At 40.5% G+C, this 18,136-nt stretch overlaps 1 protein-coding gene across 1 annotated transcript in view; it reads right to left on the bottom strand.

Annotated features, from left to right (window-relative positions):
• Positions 1 to 15,475, bottom strand: part of CENPC (centromere protein C) — a 71,909-nt gene extending 56,434 nt beyond the window's left edge. The window contains exons 1-5 of the mRNA XM_087827163.1: positions 15,364 to 15,475; positions 13,492 to 13,538; positions 12,305 to 12,375; positions 11,509 to 11,603; positions 7,432 to 7,537 (exon numbers count right to left, since the gene is read on the bottom strand). Of these exons, the coding sequence (XP_087683289.1) occupies positions 7,432 to 7,537; positions 11,509 to 11,603; positions 12,305 to 12,375; positions 13,492 to 13,538; positions 15,364 to 15,381 (337 nt within the window). The 5' untranslated portion in view covers positions 15,382 to 15,475. The remainder of the gene's footprint in view (positions 1 to 7,431; positions 7,538 to 11,508; positions 11,604 to 12,304; positions 12,376 to 13,491; positions 13,539 to 15,363) is intronic.
• Between the last annotated feature and the right edge of the window lie 2,661 nt (positions 15,476 to 18,136).

The following is an 18,136-nucleotide window of genomic DNA, read 5'->3' as shown; positions in this document are numbered from 1 at the left end:
TGGACAGGTATATGAAAAAAATAAAACTAGACCGCCAACTTACACCATACACAAGAATAAACTCAAAATGTATGAAAAACTTAAATATGTTGTGAAACCATAAAAATCCTAAAAGAAACCATAGGCAGCAAAATCTCAGACATCTCTCATAACACTATGTTTACCAACACATCTCCTAGGGCAAGGGAAACAAAGGAAAAAATAAACAAATGCACTACATCAAAATAAAAAGCTTCTGCACAGCGAAAGAAACCATCAACAAAATGAAAAGGGAGCCCACTATATGGGAGAACATCTGCCAATGATACATCTGATAAAGGGTTAATATCCAAAATCTTAACACAAGGAAGACAAACAATTCAATTAAAAAATGGGCAAAGGACCTAAATAGATGCTTCTTCAAAGTGAACATATGGATGGCCAAAAGGCATATGAAAAAATGCTCAAAGTCACTAATCATCAGAGAGATGCAAATTAAAATGACAATGAGGTATCACCTTAGACCTGTCAGAATGGCTGCCATCAACACATCAACAAATGACAAGTACTGGCAAGGATGTGGAGAAAAGGGAACCCTAGTACACTGCTGGTGGGAATGCAGACTACTGCAGCCACTATGGAAAATAGTATGGAGCTTCCTCAAAAAATTAAGTATGGAACCAGCCTCAGTGACTCAGCGGTTGAGCATCAACCTATGATCCAGAAGACTGCAGGTCAATTCCCAGTCAGGGCACAAAGCCCACGGCTCAATCTCCAGTAAAGGGCATGCAGAAAGCAGCTGACCAATGACTCTCTCATCATTGATGTTTCTCTCTTTCTCTCTCCCTCTCCCTTCCTCTCTCTGAAATCAATAAAGACATATTTAAAAAAAAATTAAATATGGAACTGCCATTTGACCCAGTGATCCCACTTACAGAAACATATCCTAAAAAACCCAAAACACCAATCAGAAAGAATATATGCACCCCTATGTTCATAGCAGCACAATTTACAATAGCTAAGATCTGGAAAGAGCCCAAGCATCCATCAGTAGATGAGCGGATAAAAAGGCTATGATACATTTACAACATGTAATACTATACAGCTGTAAAAGAGAAGGATCTCTTACCCTTTGAGACAGCATGGAGGGGCCTGGAGGGTATTATGCTAAGCCAAATAAGCCAGACGGAGAAAGACAAGTATCACATGATCTCACTCATATGTGAAATCTAATGAACAAAAAAATAAACTGATGAACAAAATAGATCCAGAGACATAAAAGTATGGAACTGATGAATCTCAGGGGGGTGGGGGGAGTGGGAAGAGATTAAATAAAGAATTTATGTGCATATATGCATAACCCATGGACACAGATAGTAGCGTGGTAAAGGCCTTGGGGTGGGGCAGTCAATGGAGAAAAAAGAGGGACATCTGTAGTACTTTCAACAATAAAGATCAGTTAAAACAAAACAGTTTGCTGGTTCCTCAAAAAAATTAAAAATAAAATCACCATATGACCCAATAACTTATCTTTTGGGTATATATCCAAAAGAACTGAAAGCAGGGACTGAAAGACATATTTATACACCTCTGTTCATAGCAGCATTATTCATAACAGACAAAAGGTGGAAACCACCCAAATGTCCATCAATGAATAAATGGATAAAACAGTATGTGGTAAGTATATACATACAATGGAATGTTATTCAGTCTTAAAAAGATAGGAAATTCTGACACATGCTACAACATGCATGAACCTTGAAGACATTAGCTAAGTGGAATAAGCCAGCTGCAAAAGGACAAATATTTATTCCACTCATATGAAGTACTTACAGTAGTCAAATTCAGAGACAGAAAGTAGAAAGGTGGTTCCAGAGGCTGGGGGAGGGGGGGTTGCTTTTTGGGTACAGAGGTTTGGGTTTACAGATGGTGGTAATGGTTGCACAACAGTGTGAATGTATGTAATTAACTGTACACTTAAAATTGGCTAAAATGGTAAATTTTGTTATTTTACCATAATTTTTAAAAACTATTCTTAAAAAGGAAAAAAAAACAAAGATCATGATGTGTGTTTAAACATAAACACTGTTTAAAACAAAAATAAAGTTTTATTGTGTTGAAAGATGTCAAAATACATAAGTTTTTAAAATATAACTAAAAGGAATAAAATGTATTTTATTTTAATAAAATAGCATGTCAGTTGGGAATTGTTCTAGTTACTATGTGTGCATAATAAATAACTCCATAACTTGATTGTAGAGAATAACCATTATTATGTTCATGGATACTATGGGACAGGAATTTGGCAGGGCACAGTGGGGATGGCTTGCCCCTGTTCCATGAAGTCCGGGGCCTGCAATCATCTGAAAGTTTGTTCATTCACATGATTGACATCTGAGGTCGGCTGTATTTCTGTCTATGTATCTCTCTCAGCAAATGGGCTAGTTTGGGCTTCTTCATAGTAGGGTGTCTGGGTTTCAAAGGGGCAGAGGAGGAGGAGAGGGTCCTACCCTAAGAGAAAAGTGAGGGAGCTAAGCAGAAGCCATATAGCCTTTTATGACCTAACCTTAGAAAGTCACACGGTATTACATATGCCACATTCTATGATTGATATATGATATGATATAATATGTAAAAACAACCTCCCTGAAGGGGTGGAGGAAAAAGATGCTGACCTAAGATCACATATATTACCTTGCTCTGTCAGTTGAGATGGTCTTAAAGCAACAACATCCCAGAGTGACAGCACATCTAGCATCCAGATCTTGATTCCTAATACATTTCTCTAGTAAAAGGAACCATTAGCTCCTTGGAGAAATGACTGTTTCTAGCATAGGGGAAGGAAATATATAAGATGAGCCTGGAGCATCCTGTAGTTCCAGAAGGTAAGAAAGTGCTCAAAGACAAAAACAAAAATGAGGCATGTCAAAGAGGCATAGAAGCCAAGGAAATAACTACTAATAGCCAAAGCTAGAACAATTTGAGTCACAAAATTAATAAAATAGTATTAGATTACAAGTCAAAGTATAAAATAAAGTTCCTACCTCACAAACTAGAAAAAGAGCAAAATAGGCCCAAACCAAGGAGAAAAATGAAAAAAATAAGAGCAGAAATCAATAAAACTGAAAACAAGAAAATACAGAAAATTACTAGAAGAAGCTAATTCTTTAAAAAAGTGAATAAAGATGATATACCTCTAGCAAAATTGACAAAGATAAAAAGGCAAAACACAAATCACCAATATCCAGAATAAAATAGTGTTTATCACAACAGATCCTGCAGTCATTAAAAGGACAATAAGGAGCCTGGCTGGTGTGGTTCAGTGGCTGAGCATTCACCCATGCACCAAGAGGTTGCCAGTTCGATTCTGGTCAGTGCACATGCCCGGGTTGCAGGCTTGATGCCCAATAGGGGAGTGCAGGAGGCAGCCAAACAATGACTCTCATTGATGTTTCTGTCTTTCCCCTTCTCTCTCTCTAAAAAAAAAATCAATAAAAAAATATATGTACTTTTAAAAAGGACAATAAGGAAATACTACAAACAATTTTATGCTCATAAACTCAACAATTTAGAAGAAATGAAGCAATTCCTCAAAAACCACAAACTATCAAAATTCTGTCAAGACTAAATAAATACTCTAAATAGTCCTATAACTATTATTAAAGGATTGAATTTCTAACTTAAAAGCTCTTGAAAAAGAAATCTCATAGACCAGATGCTGTCATGGAAAATGTTATACCAAACATTCAAAGAAAAATTAAAACCAACTTTACTCAATCCCTTCCAGAAATTAGAAGGAATAATTTCCAACTCTTTTTTTTATAACATGAACATTACCTTCATACTAAAACCATACAAATATAGCATAAAAAAGAAAACCACAGATGAGTATCTCTTATTAACTTATGTGCAAAAAATTCTCAATAAAATTTTAGCAAATCACATCCAGCAATGTATAAAAATTAGTAATACGTTAAAATTGACTTTTATAGACAAGCACACTCAACAACAGAATATATTTTTTCAAGTGTCCATGAAACATCCATAAAGATAGACAATATCCCAGGTCATAAAGCAAATGTTCACAAATTTAAAATTATTGAAATCATAGTGTATTCTATGCTATAAAGAAATCAAGATTAGAAATCAGTAAGAGAAAGAAAATAGGGCAATCCCTAACCACTTGGATTAACACAAGTGTTATTTTGTTTTGCTAAATAAGCAATGGGTTAAAAAGAAAGACTCAAAGTATATTTAAAAATATATAGAAATAAATAAAAATGAACAGAAAACACAACACATCAAAATCTGTGAGATGCAGCTGTAGCAGTGCTAAGAGGAAAATTTATACCACTAAATGAATATACTTGAAAATTGTATTCACTTATTAGCATAATGTTTCCAAGGTTCTTCCACGTTATACCATGTATTAGAACTTCATTCCTTTTTATGGTTGAAAATATCCCACTATACATATAAACCACATTATTTATTCATTCACCTGTTGATAGACACTTGTTTCCATCTAGTATTGTAAATAATGCTACTATGAACACTGGGGTACAAGTATCTGAGTCCCTATTTTCTTCAACTATTTTGAATATAAACCTAAGAGTGGAATTGCTGGGTCACATAACAATTCTAGATTTAATATTTTGAGAAACTACCAAACTATTTTCCACAGTGGCTGCACCATCTTACATCACCCCCAGCAATGCACGAGGATTCTAATTTATCCACATCCTCATCAAAAACTTTTTTCTTATTAAACTTTTTTCTTATTGTTAAAAAATTAACAATAGCCACCCTGGTATGTATAAAGTGGTTCTCGTTGGGGTTCCGATTTGCATTTCTCTAATGACTAGTAATGTTGAGCATCATTTTATGCATTCTTTGGCCAATCATAGAAATGTCTATTAAAGTCCTTGGCCCATTTTTTAGTTGGGTTATTTTTATTGTTGATGGACTGCAAGAATTCTTTATACATTCGGAATGTAAATCCCTCATTAGATAAACCTTTGGCAAACATTTTCTCCCATTCTGTGGGTTATCCTTTCACACTATGAACAGTGTCCTTCAGACTAAGACTTTTGAAGGACATAAATATGTAAGACACATGTTCTCATGTAGAATATCTAAATAACACAAAAATGTAAATACTCACAAAATTACTATACAATTAAATGCAATGCTAGTTAGAATCCCAAAATTCTACTGGAAACGAAACAAAGCTAAAATTTCATATGGAAGGGAAAAAAAGGCCTGATAATGGCAGGGGAACAGTAAATATAAAGATAAGTGCTTTTGTATCAGCACATATTATAAAACTATTAGTAAAACAGTATTGTGTTGACATTAAGAATAAACAAGCCCGGCCGGGAGTGGCTCAGTGGTTGAGCGTCGACCTGGGATCCAGGCGATCGGGGTTCGATTCCTGGTCAGGGCACATCCCCAGGTTGTGGGCTCAATCGATGACTCTCTCATCATTGATGTTTCTGTCTCTCTCTCTCCCTCTCCTTTCCTCTCTCTGAAATCAATAAAGATATATTAAAAAAAAAAAAAAAAAAGAATAAACAAGTAGACCAAAATTCAAAAGTACATTGAATGACATGTGAGATTTAACACATGATAAAAGTAGTATATTCAGAAGGAAATGAATTATTTAATTAATAAATGGACCTGGCACAATTGACCATCTGGAAGAAAATAAAACTGCAACATTACGTCACATTATTCACCAAAACATATTCCAGATGGATTAAAAGTTTTAACTAAAAAAAAGATGTTGCCCATCCAGGCGTGGCTCAGTGGTTGAGCATCGACCTAGGATCCAGGAGATCAGGGTTCAATTCCCGGTCAGGGCACATGCCCGGGTTGCGGGCTGTAGCTGATCAATGACTCTCTCATTATTGATGTTTCTATCTCTCTGTCTCCCTCTCCCTTCCTCTCTCTGAAATCAATAAAAATAAAAAATAAATAAATTAAAAAAAGATGTTAAGATGCAAACCTACTATATTATGTATACCATTAGATAAGATAGACCTTTTAACTAAAACAGGACACTCAAAAGCTATAAAAGTCACACATTTTGACAATGGAAATTAAAAAATTTACCCATCATATGGTTAAAGATAGTATAAATAAAATCTGTAATTGTCAATGGGTCATTTGGAAAAATATCTGTCATACAATTTACTGATAAATGATTACAGATATTCAGTTCAAAGAGCTCTCACAAACAAGAAAAAAAGATGGGCAAAGGATATGAACAGACAACTCAGATAAAAGAAAATACAAATAGTCAATAAACTTATTAAAAGGTGTTCAGTCATAATCATGAAAATGCTAAAGTAACAATGAGATGATTTTATGCTGATCAAACTGACAAAAAAGTAGAATAGTTAGAATAGTAAATCACCTGTCAGGTAAAAAGTACTTTCTTACATTGTTGGTGTAAAAGAAACTTGTAAAAACCTCTTCTCAAAGTGTGTGCACGTGCACAAACACACATTTATTTATGTTTTCATTTAGGTGCACTAATGAAGGTAATATAGGATTCAAAGGTTACCTCAGTGGGATGATAGGAGTAACGATTAGAAGCTTTGTCTTTTAAATCTTTGACTCTTACATCAAATGAAGGAGTTTTCTAATTTGAAAAATGTGAACAAAGAAAACTTAAAAAGAACAGTGAACTATGTATATAGGAAGAACGAATGATTATGATGTACGTCTGAAGCTAATATGATGCCACAAGTCAAAAAAATAAATAAATAAATGATGCTCAAGAAGCCCATGGAAATGCCCACATGGAAAAAAATTAAGTCTTCCTGCCGGCAACCAGCCCACATGAGTGAGTTATCTTAGAGATATACAGCCCCAGTTAAGCCTTCAGATGATTAAACCCTGGCCAACTTCTTGACAACCACCTCATAAAAGGTTTTTATGTCAGAACCATCTAACTAGGGTGCACTGAATTCCTGACACAGAAAATGTGAGATAGAAAAAATATACTTATTGCTGGTTTAAAATAAAACTCTATTTGAAAAGTACTAAAGCTATATAGTCCCCATAATAATTCTTATTTAGTTAATGTCTCTTACCACATCCTAGTAAGCAATGTTCCTACCACTAAAATAAACAAATAATCACACAAAACTTACTATTATTCATGTTTAAAAAAACAAAACACTAAAAATAACTTGAGAGGGAATCAAAAACAACTTCATTTCACAATTCTGCCTAGAATGGCCATGACCTTGTCAATCTAGCCAACACATGCACCACCTTCAGCTTTTCTAACTTTTTATATATATCTAATGTATTATAGAATTGTACAACTGAAACCTATATAATTTTATTAACAAATGTCATCCCAATAAATTCAATAAACAGATAAATAAATATGTAAATATATAAATCTAGGCAAGTAACACCCGTGGGCATACCACCAACCTGATTTGTTGACAGCTTCAATTGGTTCTATAGTTAACTGCTGAAAGGCTCCTTTCTGTCTTGAAGAAACTGGAACTGACTTTGAATGTGACATCTGGCACTGAGCCTAAAATGAATACAACATTAGATCTACTCTATTAAATTACCAATTTTGATTAAACACATTTGTTTTTAAATTGGAAAAAAGCCCGGCCGGGCGTGGCTCAGCGGTTGAGCATCGACCTAGGATCCAGGCGATCGGGGTTCAATTCCCGGTCGGGGCACGTGCCCGGGTTGCAGGCTTGGTCCCTGGTCGGGGGAGTGCAGGAGGCAGCCGATCAGTGACTCTCTCATCATTGATGTTTCTATCTCTCTCTCTCCCTCTCCCTTCCTCTCTCTGAAATCAATAAAGACATATTTTAAAAAATAAATAAATAAATTGGGGAAAAAAGAAGTATTTAAAAATAGTAAACCAGCCGGTAGAGTTGCATACTTAAATAACTACTTTAGAAAACAATTTTGCATTATCTAGTAAAGTTAAAATTTCATATAATCTATTCACAGAAACAATGCTGCTCTAAACAGCAAAAACCTATTCTGACAGAAGACTGGCTAAATAAATTATGGTATAGTCATATAACATACAAGAGTGAAATGAATAAATTACAGCAACATAAAAAAATGAGATCAAAAAGGCAAGTGGCAAAAGTACATAATAATCCCATTTGTATACAGTTCAAACCGATGCAAAACCATGTTAAGCCATATATACATATAGTATTTAGAGAGGCTGACTTTATGCAAGAAGCAGTTAACATAGCAGGCATACTTGTTTAAAGGGCCAGCTTACAGGGCTAACCCTTGGTTGGCACCTGGGGGCTTATCACTTTCAGAATATTTCCTCCATTGCCAAATGATGAGGCTGTGCCTAATTATGCCAGCCTGCCTAGACTATTGTATAAACCATCTAATTTATGATGAACGCCTGCCTTTTTTTTGCTTCAAGGAGTATAAAATTTTGGTGGGGAGAGGTACCTGTGTAACCTGTTACCAATAAAAATGGGCTAAGTCTCAAAAGGCTTCCCTAGGCAGAAAGACTGTACATGTTTTAGTGCATTTACTACTGACGGCAATGAATACCCTGCGTGTGGCTCTTTTGGGGAGCACAGGAAGAGGGACATGGATTTCTTCAGATTCTGCCTGATGCATCTTCTTCCCTCACTGATCTGGCTGCATATCCTGACTATGTGGCTCTAATAAACCTCAGTCACGAGTACAACTATAAGGTGAATCTCATGAGTCCTTATAGTGAAGCGCCCAACATGTGGATGGTAGTGGGACCTGTAACAAGTAGTGGAAGAAGTACAAATGTCTGCAAACACCATATGTGGTAAAAACTATAAAGGATGGGAATGATGCAGCTGAAATTCAAGATAGCGGTTACGTGTGTGCAGAGAGGAAAAGCAGAACACAGATGTTTTTAGAAGCATATAGATGCTTCAAAAATATTGCTGTTTCTTACACTAAGGGATGGGTACACAGTGTCCACTTATATTATTTTTAATACCTTACATACAATACATATTTTGTTTGGCAAGTGTGAAATATATCAAGTCATAAATTTTAAAAATCTAGGAAAAGGACATCTCTTTCACTTATTGCAAGTGGGAAAGACAACTAGTAAACTACCGTGTAGAAAAAATTGACAGTATTTAACAATTTCACTTCAAATGTGCATACCCTAGAGAAATTCAGTTTACAACCTGCACAAAGAAGCATGAACAAAGATGTTCACTACATCACTGTGATAATGAATAGATGAAAACAACCTAAAAATACTGAGAGAGGAATATATAAACAAGAGAGCCACTGCACTACTGTTTAGTGGAGACACTATGGAACTCAACCACATAAAAAAAGGAAAACAAATTTTCATTATACTCTGCTCCCTCTTGAAACCTCATTAAAGGTTTTTTTTACATGTATAAACCCAGGGGAGTGGGGGGTGGATGGGGGTGAAACAGGATATAGAGGGATAAATGCTGATTAAAAAAATAAAGTAAAGCCTGGTCGGGCGTGGCTCAGCGGTTGAGCATTGACCTAGGATCCAGGCGATCGGGGTTCAATTCCTGGTCAGGGTACATGCCCGGGTTATGGGCTCAATCAATGACTCTCTCATTATTGATGTTTCTATCTCTCTCTCCCTCTCCTTTCCTCTCTCTGAAATCAATAAAGATATGTTTTTAAAAATAAAAATACAGAAAGAAAATAATAAATATAAATAAATAAATAGAATGTATAAACCCAGGAGGATGAAGGGAAAGAGGAGGGAGGTACATGAGATGTCAACAAGTTTTTTAAAGTTGGAAAACAAGCCAGTAGAAACTAATCAGCCCAGAGAGAACAGAGAGCAGAAACATGCCAGCCATGGAGAACGACGAGAAGCAGGCAGATTTATATTCATGAAGAAACCCATAAAATCAGTAATTAGAGGTACAAGGCACCTATAACAGAGGGGTCCAGGTGGGGGCTGCAAACAGAAGAGTTATTAAAAGGATGTATAGGAAGTAGTAAGAATCACAGTCTCTCTCTCCTCTCCCAACCCTAACAGAAGATTAGATGTTTCAGAATCAGATAGACTATGAACCAGTGGCATGAGAAACAGCTGAAGGTAAGAGTCATACACTAAAAACAGATATTAAGTGGAAAACTTCAAATTGCACCTTCCCTTTGCTCACCCTGGCTGAGAACACTTGCTGTTAGAATCAGACCTCCAAACAAAAGAATATTTGTCAGAAAAACCTACCAAGCCAAGAGAAAAAACCCCTGCAGATATTAATACCCAGGCATCCACAAAGACATGGCCCAGACTGATCATACAACAGTGAAATTCTACCAATGTACAAATTTTACTATGCAAATAGAGCTTCCAATTGCGATTTTTGTTTCCCACTCTTTAATGCGGAGACAGCCAAGGATCACTGGACCTCTGACAAAGGGCTCTAATATAAAAGGCAACGTGCAAGGTAAGCAAAAAAGGTACTTGTAGTACTTGTAGGAAACATAAATAGTAAAAAGAAATTTTTTTAAAAAAGGTTAGGGGAATATAAAATCAAGGAATAACATGAAATTTCAGATAATTAAAGACAGATAAGATCCTACAAGCTTGCAAAGACAAAAATAGTCACAAAAAATCAAAGAATCAGAATGATATTCTCAACACAAGGAGCTAAGAGAAAATAAAACATGTCCTTAAAAATCTGAAGGAAAGCCCCACCGGGCGTGGCTCAGCGGCTGAGCATCAACCTAGGATCCAGGAGATCAGGGTTTGATTCCCAGCCGGGACACATGCCCGGGTTGCGGGCTGCAGCCGATCAATGACTCTCTCATCATTGATGTTTCTATCTCTCTCTCCCTCTCCTTTCCTCTCTGAAATCAATAAAGACATATTTTAAAAAAAAATAAAAAATAAATCTGAAGGAAAATAATTTCCAATTCAGAATTCTGTACTCATCCAAATTACCCATCATGAGGGTAAAATCATGCTTTTCAAATATTTAAGGTCTTAAATTCTCAGGAAGCTACTAAAAAAAGAGCCCTACCAAAAAAAGCAGAGGGCAAGAAAAAGGAAGACCTGAGATCCAAAAAATGTGAGCTGCAATACAGGAAAAAAGAGAAGGGACTTCCCTGGATAATAAAGAAAACCACACACCTATGTGACAAGCCTAAGGGTAGAGAGATGCCCCCAAAAACAAGTACAAGAATAGAGAGATCGCCTAACCAGCATGGCTCAGCGGTTGAGCATTGACCTATGATCCAGGAGATGGAGGTTCGATTCCTGGTCAGTGCGCATACCCAGATTGCCAGCTCAATCCCCAGTAGAGGGTGTGCAGGAGGCAGCCCATCAATGACTCTCTCATCATTGATGTTTCTCTCTCTCTCTCTCTCTCCCTCTCCCTTCCTCTCTCTGAAATCAATATTATTATTAATAAAAAATAATAATAAGACTTATAAACAACTAAAATGTACTTAAATACATTGTGTATTATTTCACTCATTAAAATATTAAACCTGTACCAGTTTTTCTTTGTGACTTACCTCTCTGCTTGGTGACTGAAGACAAGTGTCTTTTATTTTAGGTGTTGAACAAAGCACTGATTTTGTAGAATTTGTGCTAAACTCATTGGCAAGACCTAAAAATGAAGTAAGAAATTTTTAAAAATGAAATACAGTATAAAATATTTCGGTTACAATTAAAAGCAGCCTTATATGACACATAAGGACGTCTGTTGACTCTTTAACACAATTAGCTTAAATGAAGTACAGACAACAATTCAATATTCAAATATTCATAGAAGGCATCAGGAACTAAAGACAAACAAGATGCTGAAGAAATATGTGCCAGCTCTTTCAGAGCTTGTACAGAAGATATTTTTCCATTATCTGTGTTTATTTCTTTGATTGGCCTCTTTTCTCATTCCAATACCTTCGGACGCTGACCAGTACTTAGAAAAGCTTTTGCCATCATTCGCCATTTCTTTAGAAACTGGTACAAATAACCGAACATTATTTCAAGCTCTCCAATGACCCCAATAATTCTGTACATCTATTTCTATTACATGAAATACTTTCCTTTGTGTATGATAATTATGAATTTCCAGACTATAAGAATCTACTCTAAATTAAAAAGAATGACAATTGTTCTCATTTTTGTCAGTATTATCCTCAGGATACCAGAAGATACATGAAGAATTGCACATTTACTCAAACTCCCTGGGAAAATATTTTGCAATATTTAAATGCTGAAACACATTTGCTGCATTTGCCATTAATATGACAAATTTATGTCTCCATCCATCCAGACCCCCAAGGTCCATTTGGAATGAAGCCTTACTTTTATCTTCAAAGCAGTCTTGTAAGATTACCAGTATATTCTGGTCTTGCCTCATATTAATGTCAGGTGCCCTAATAAGAAGGAAAGAAGGAAAAATGTTAACATATTTCTAAAAGATATTTGTTAATTAGGTTACCATCTACTTTAAAAATTCTCTATCTCCTTATTATAAATCGTTAATTTACTTAATGAGAAAGTATCACCTTTACTATCTGAGGTCAAAACAAATACTTGAGAGTTCAAGAGTTCCCAGAAAAGTATGTGAAGTAGTGTGTCACTATCTACATTAATAATTATACTCCTTGATCAGAAAGCCACATCTAAAGCTGTGTTAGGCTACTGCTGTATCAAAACAAAAACATTAACTTTTTGAACAAATCCATTCAGTCCTGAAATGCTTTTTTAATAAGGACTCTAAGGTCACAAGTCCTAACAGCTCCAAGTAACAGTTTTCTCTACAAGTTCTCAAGTGCACTTTTGATTCAATATCATTAGTCTTAACAATAGCTTATGAATCAGTATAAATTTTTAATTAAAAATGGTATTGAAGTAATTGTAAATTCACATGCAGTTGTAAATAATACAGAAGAGATCCCTTGTTCACTTTTGTTTCCCCAAAATTTCAAAACATTTTGCAAAACTTTATTATCACGAGGATACTGATATTGATACAATCCACCAATCTTAATCAGACTTCTCAAGTTCTACATGTGCTCATGTGTTTATATATTTAGTTCTATAGAATTTATCATATCTTTAGGTTCAGACACCACCACCAGTCAAGATACGAACAGTTCCATCACCAAATAGATGCTTCCACTGCCCTTTTACAATCACACCCACCTTTTCTTTGAGCCGCCACTGAACAAGCTGCATCTTTCTATTACCATTTAATCCATTCTATAGAGTGCTTTCTTTTCCCATGGCTGTCATCAGTCATAACTGAGACTGCCTCTCCTCTCCCTGGTCCATCATTCATCAGGTGAACTTCATTTCTCACTGCCACTAAGTCATTCATTGCTTACATTACTGTTTGTTAAGATGAAATAACTAAAATGAGTATACTTTGTGGACACAGAAATCATTATTTTAGTTAGAGCTAATTTTTCCTTTCTTCATTTAAAAATTCTAATTTCTGACAATGGTAAGAAAAGTAATCTTAAAATATATATAAGTATATAAATCACCTGGGAGGTTGGCAAAATCTTCTTCTGTAGCCATTTTTGAGATGATCCTAAAAATAAAGTAAATTGTCAACTGGTTTCTTTGTTTAAAATATATTCAGATACAACTTACCTTCAAAGTAATTTCACCCCCAACATGAGCATGCAAGAAATCTGTTATTCATTTATTCATTGAGCAAGCACTTGTTAACTGCCTATTATAATACTACAAAGAGGAATTCTCTACTTTGTCCAAACCTTCACTTGTACTATTTTCCTCACTCTGGGATTTATTCCATCTTCTTTCTCCTCTTTCTTCACATCTTCCCCGCCCCCCAATACCTTTTCCATCATCAAAATCCTAAATATATGGGCTTCCAAAAATTAAAATTGGTTGACTAACAATATCTATTTATCTCCTTTCCCTGTAGATCCCTCTAAAATAATAGTAAAGAACTAAAATGGCATAAAACAACAATGAAAAAGAGAATCATCTTCTCTTCCATAGGAGATCATCTAAAGACACACAAATTTAACAACTTTCTGGAAGATGGAAAATAAATGAAGCATGATAACTGAAGAAACAGAATGAAAACAGTAGTAGCCTAAAGCAAGCTCAGAGAAAACTGTCCTTGATAAGGAATGAAGCTGATATGTCCTTCAGAAGGTGAATGGATAAGAAGACTATGTACATCCAGACGATGGAATACTGTTCCACACTAAACAGAAATGAGCTATCAAGCCATGAAAAGACATAAAGGAACCTTAATGCGTATTACTAAGTGAAAGAAGCCAATCTAAAAAAGCTACATACTGTAGGATCCCACCTACACATCCATGACACTCTGGAAAAGGCAGAACATGGAGAGAGCAAAAAGATGGGTGTTTCCCTGGGCTGGGGTGAGCTATGAGCAGCAAGCACAGGGAATTTACAGGTAGTGAAAATACTCTGAATGATACCATCATAATGGATACACGTCATTCATGAGACACCTGTCCAAACCCATAGAGTGTCCAGGCCCAAGAGTGAACCCTCAGGAAAGCTATGGGCTCTGGGTGATGCTGTGTCAGAACAGGTTCACCAATTGTTAAAAAAATCCACCACTCTGGAGGGCGCTGCTGACAGCCAAGGCGGCCGAGCAGGAGGGGGCCAGGGTACAGGGGGAACCTCTCTACACCTGCCTCTCGAGAATGCTGGAAACCTAAAAAAAGAAAAAATTGTTTTTAAACGGTAAATTTGATTCGCCTTCTCTTCCCCCAATATCCCTTTGTTTCTGGTGTAATGTGAAGAACGTGTGTGCTCACAGTGAAAAGCGCGCATTACGGCGCCCTGCGCCCATCCCCGAGCGCGCCAAGGGCGCTTCGCACGGACGGGAGCGCCGGTCCCGAAGGCTCCTTAGCGGGGCGGCGCGGCAAGAGGCCGGGCCGGGGTGGCCCGGGCGGTGCGGCACACGGCAACCGCAGGCGAGGGTGGACACAGCACGGTGACCGCCGAGCGCGTTCAGGAACATGTCAACAAGCAACGAGTCTCCCGCCCCGCCCTGCACGGCGGCCCCGCGGGAACGTCACCAGCGGCGGGTTCCCCACACGCGAGCCGCCCCCCGCAGCCGCCCGGGGCCACGGCACACTTTCAGGGCGCTCCACGCCTCCCGGACAGAAAATTACTTAGAGACTCGGAGCTGGAGTCAGGCTGAACGGAGCCGTCACGAGACTCCCTGAAGAGAAAGATGTCGTCAGGGCCGAAATTACAGGACACTGACAAGACAATTCAAGTAAATAAACTCCGCTACCAGCCAACCACCGCTCCGATCTCAAAACACTCGCGAGGCTTTTCCCGGGCGCAGACTGGGCCCCAGCTGCGGCTCCCGCCCGCCTCAGGAGGCCCGGCGCACTTACCAGCCCCGACGCAGCCATGCTGAGGCCCCGCTCCGCCCGCGCAGCCAGTCGGCGGGGAGGGGGAGACGGAGGGCCCGCCCGGGCCGCGGCGCGGGAGCCCGGGACCGACGGAGGCGCGGGAGGGGCAGCGGGGCGGCGAGCCCGTGGGAGCGGCGGCGAGTCGAGGCAGCCGGAGGGCGCGCCCGGCGCTCCTCGCCCATTGGCTCCGACGGTCACAAACGCCGGCGCCCAGCGGTCTCCGCAGTTTGAAATGAGCCGCACATGCGCAAAACGGGCCGCGCAACCCAATAGGAGGAAAGCCGTTATAGGCCCGCCCTCGAAGCCCCGCCCACAGTCCCGCCCCGCGGCCCCGCCCCTCTTCTTCCCTTAGCCCCGCCCCCTTCGCCCTCGGCCGCGGCTGGGCCGCCCCCGCTGCCGCGGGGTTAGGCACCGCCTCTGCGCCTGGAGCGCAGTGTCAAACTTCTCAACGCTTCCGTTACAAAGTAAAAAGTAACACTTACCATTTTTATTAAGTGTGTGGGAAATAGTTTCATGATGCGTTGCCAGCAAGTGAAATGTAAACATGGGTCGTTTGGGCGTGACGTCCTAAGGGGAGCCCAGATCAGGAGCCTCGCACCCCCGGCCGACCCGCTGCGCCCGCGAGAGGCCCGTGGCGCTGCCCCGGGAACGCGGAGCCGGGGGCTCTGAAGACCTCTTGCTACCTGACCGTTGTGTTTACACGTTCTTTGTTTGTTTGCTAACCCTCACCACAGGATGCTTTTTCCATTGATTTTTAGACAGACTGGAAGGTGGATGCGGGGTGGAGGGGATCAACGGGGGCAAAAAGGGGACGTCTGTAATATTTCAACGATAAAGAAACAAAAAAAGAGAGAGAGTGGAAGGGAGAAGGGCAGAGAGAGAAACCCCCCGTGAGAGGCGCCCGGGTTGGCTGCCCGGGGACCCCTGCTGGGGGCAGCTCCCCGCAGCCCAGGCCCCCGGGGACCCCTGCTGGGGGCAGCTCCCCGCAGCCCAGGTTCCCGCGGGACCCCTGCTGGGGGCAGCTCCCCGCAGCCCAGGCCCCCCGGGACCCCTGCTGGGGGCAGCTCCCCGCAGCCCAGGCCCCCGGGACCCCTGCTGGGGGCAGCTCCCCGCAGCCCAGGCCCCCGGGACCCCTGCTGGTGGCAGCTCCCCGCAGCCCAGGCCCCCGGGGACCCCTGCTGGGGGCAGCTCCCCGCAGCCCAGGCCCCCGGGGACCCCTGCTGGGGACAGCTCCCCGCAGCCCAGGCCCCCGGGGACCCCTGCTGGGGACAGCTCCCCGCAGCCCAGGCCCCCGGGGACCCCTGCTGGGGGCAGCTCCCCGCAGCCCAGGCCCCCGGGACCCCTGCTGGGGACAGCTCCCCGCAGCCCAGGCCCCCGGGGACCCCTGCTGGGGGCAGCTCCCCGCAGCCCAGGCCCCGGCTCAGCGGCGCTGCTCCAGCCAACTGAGCGACCAGCCAGGGCCCTTCCTGACCGCGCTGTGATGCTATGAAGCGGTGTCCTACTTTTGTGACTAAAAATTTGAAAGGGAATTTTAATCAGAAAATACATTACTTATTGAGTAAATTTATTAAGAATTGAGCACTGGCCCGGCCGGGCGAGGCTCAGCGGTTGAGCATCGACCTAGGACCCAGGAGGTCGGGGTTCCATTCCCGGTCAGGGCACACGCGGGGCTTGCGGGCTAGGCAGCCGATCAGTGACTCACCATTGATGTTTCTCTCTCTGTCTCTCTCTCCTTTCCTCTCTCTGAAATCAATAAAGGTGTATTTTAAAAAAAAAAATTGGGGAAAAAAAAGAATTGAGCACTGGCCAGTTTGGCTCAGTGGTTGCTGTTGGTCAGCCGACCAAAGGGTTACGGGTTCAATTCCTGGTCAGGGCCACATGCCTTGGTTGCAGGCTTGATCCCCAGCCCTGATCATATGTCTCACGACACATTGATATTTCTCTCTCTCCCTGTTCCCCTCCTCCCTTCCTTTCACTCTCTCTAAAAATCGGTGGAAGAATATCCTTGGGTGAGAATTTAAAAAAAAAAGAATTGAGCCAACACCATTTTTTGTTTTTCTTTCTCTGTGTGTGTATATAAGTAAGGGGTGGGGGGAGGGAACTTCCCTTGTTTGGAAGTTTTAAACAGGTTTCAAGGGCTTGCAGTGGCCACACCTATTCTGGCCAGTTACCTGTTCCAGGTGTGACTGACCTGCAAGCACTTTCCCAAGTCACTAAGACCTTACTGGGCATGTGTCCACCTAGTCTTCCCTTTCCCCCTTTCCTGTTAAATAATTACCAGGTTATTATAACAGCATCATGACTACATAAAACTATATGAACAAAAGTGAGATCTCTGGGTGCCGGGGATGAGGTGGGGTGGTGGAGGGAAGGTACTGACAACGAAAGGCCATGAGGGAACTTTTTCCATCGCCATTTACGCCCCATGTGCCGCCTTCCACCGCCACCCTCCTCCCCTCCCCAGCAGTCACCACACTGGTGTCCGTGTCCATGACTTCTCTCTGTTTTTGTTTTTTGCTCAATCCCCCCTAACCACCACCATCCCACCTCCACCAGAGCTGTCTTCCTGCTCTCTATCTATGAGTCTGTCTCTATTTTGCTTGGTAGTTAAGTGTGTTAATTAGAGTCCGCATATGAGTGAAATCATATGGTACTTGTCTCCGACTGGCTTATTTCACTTATGAGAGAACTTTTTGCAGTGGTGGAAGTGATCTAGGTCTTGATTTTGGTGGTGGTTACATGACTATATCTATTT

The sequence above is a fragment of the Miniopterus natalensis genome, chromosome 1, assembly GCF_054644295.1.
Source record: "Miniopterus natalensis isolate mMinNat1 chromosome 1, mMinNat1.hap1, whole genome shotgun sequence".
In the NCBI taxonomy this organism is placed as follows: domain Eukaryota; kingdom Metazoa; phylum Chordata; class Mammalia; order Chiroptera; family Miniopteridae; genus Miniopterus; species Miniopterus natalensis.
The sequence above is the reverse complement of the archived record's forward strand: the minus strand, read 5'-3'. Positions and strand labels throughout refer to the sequence as shown.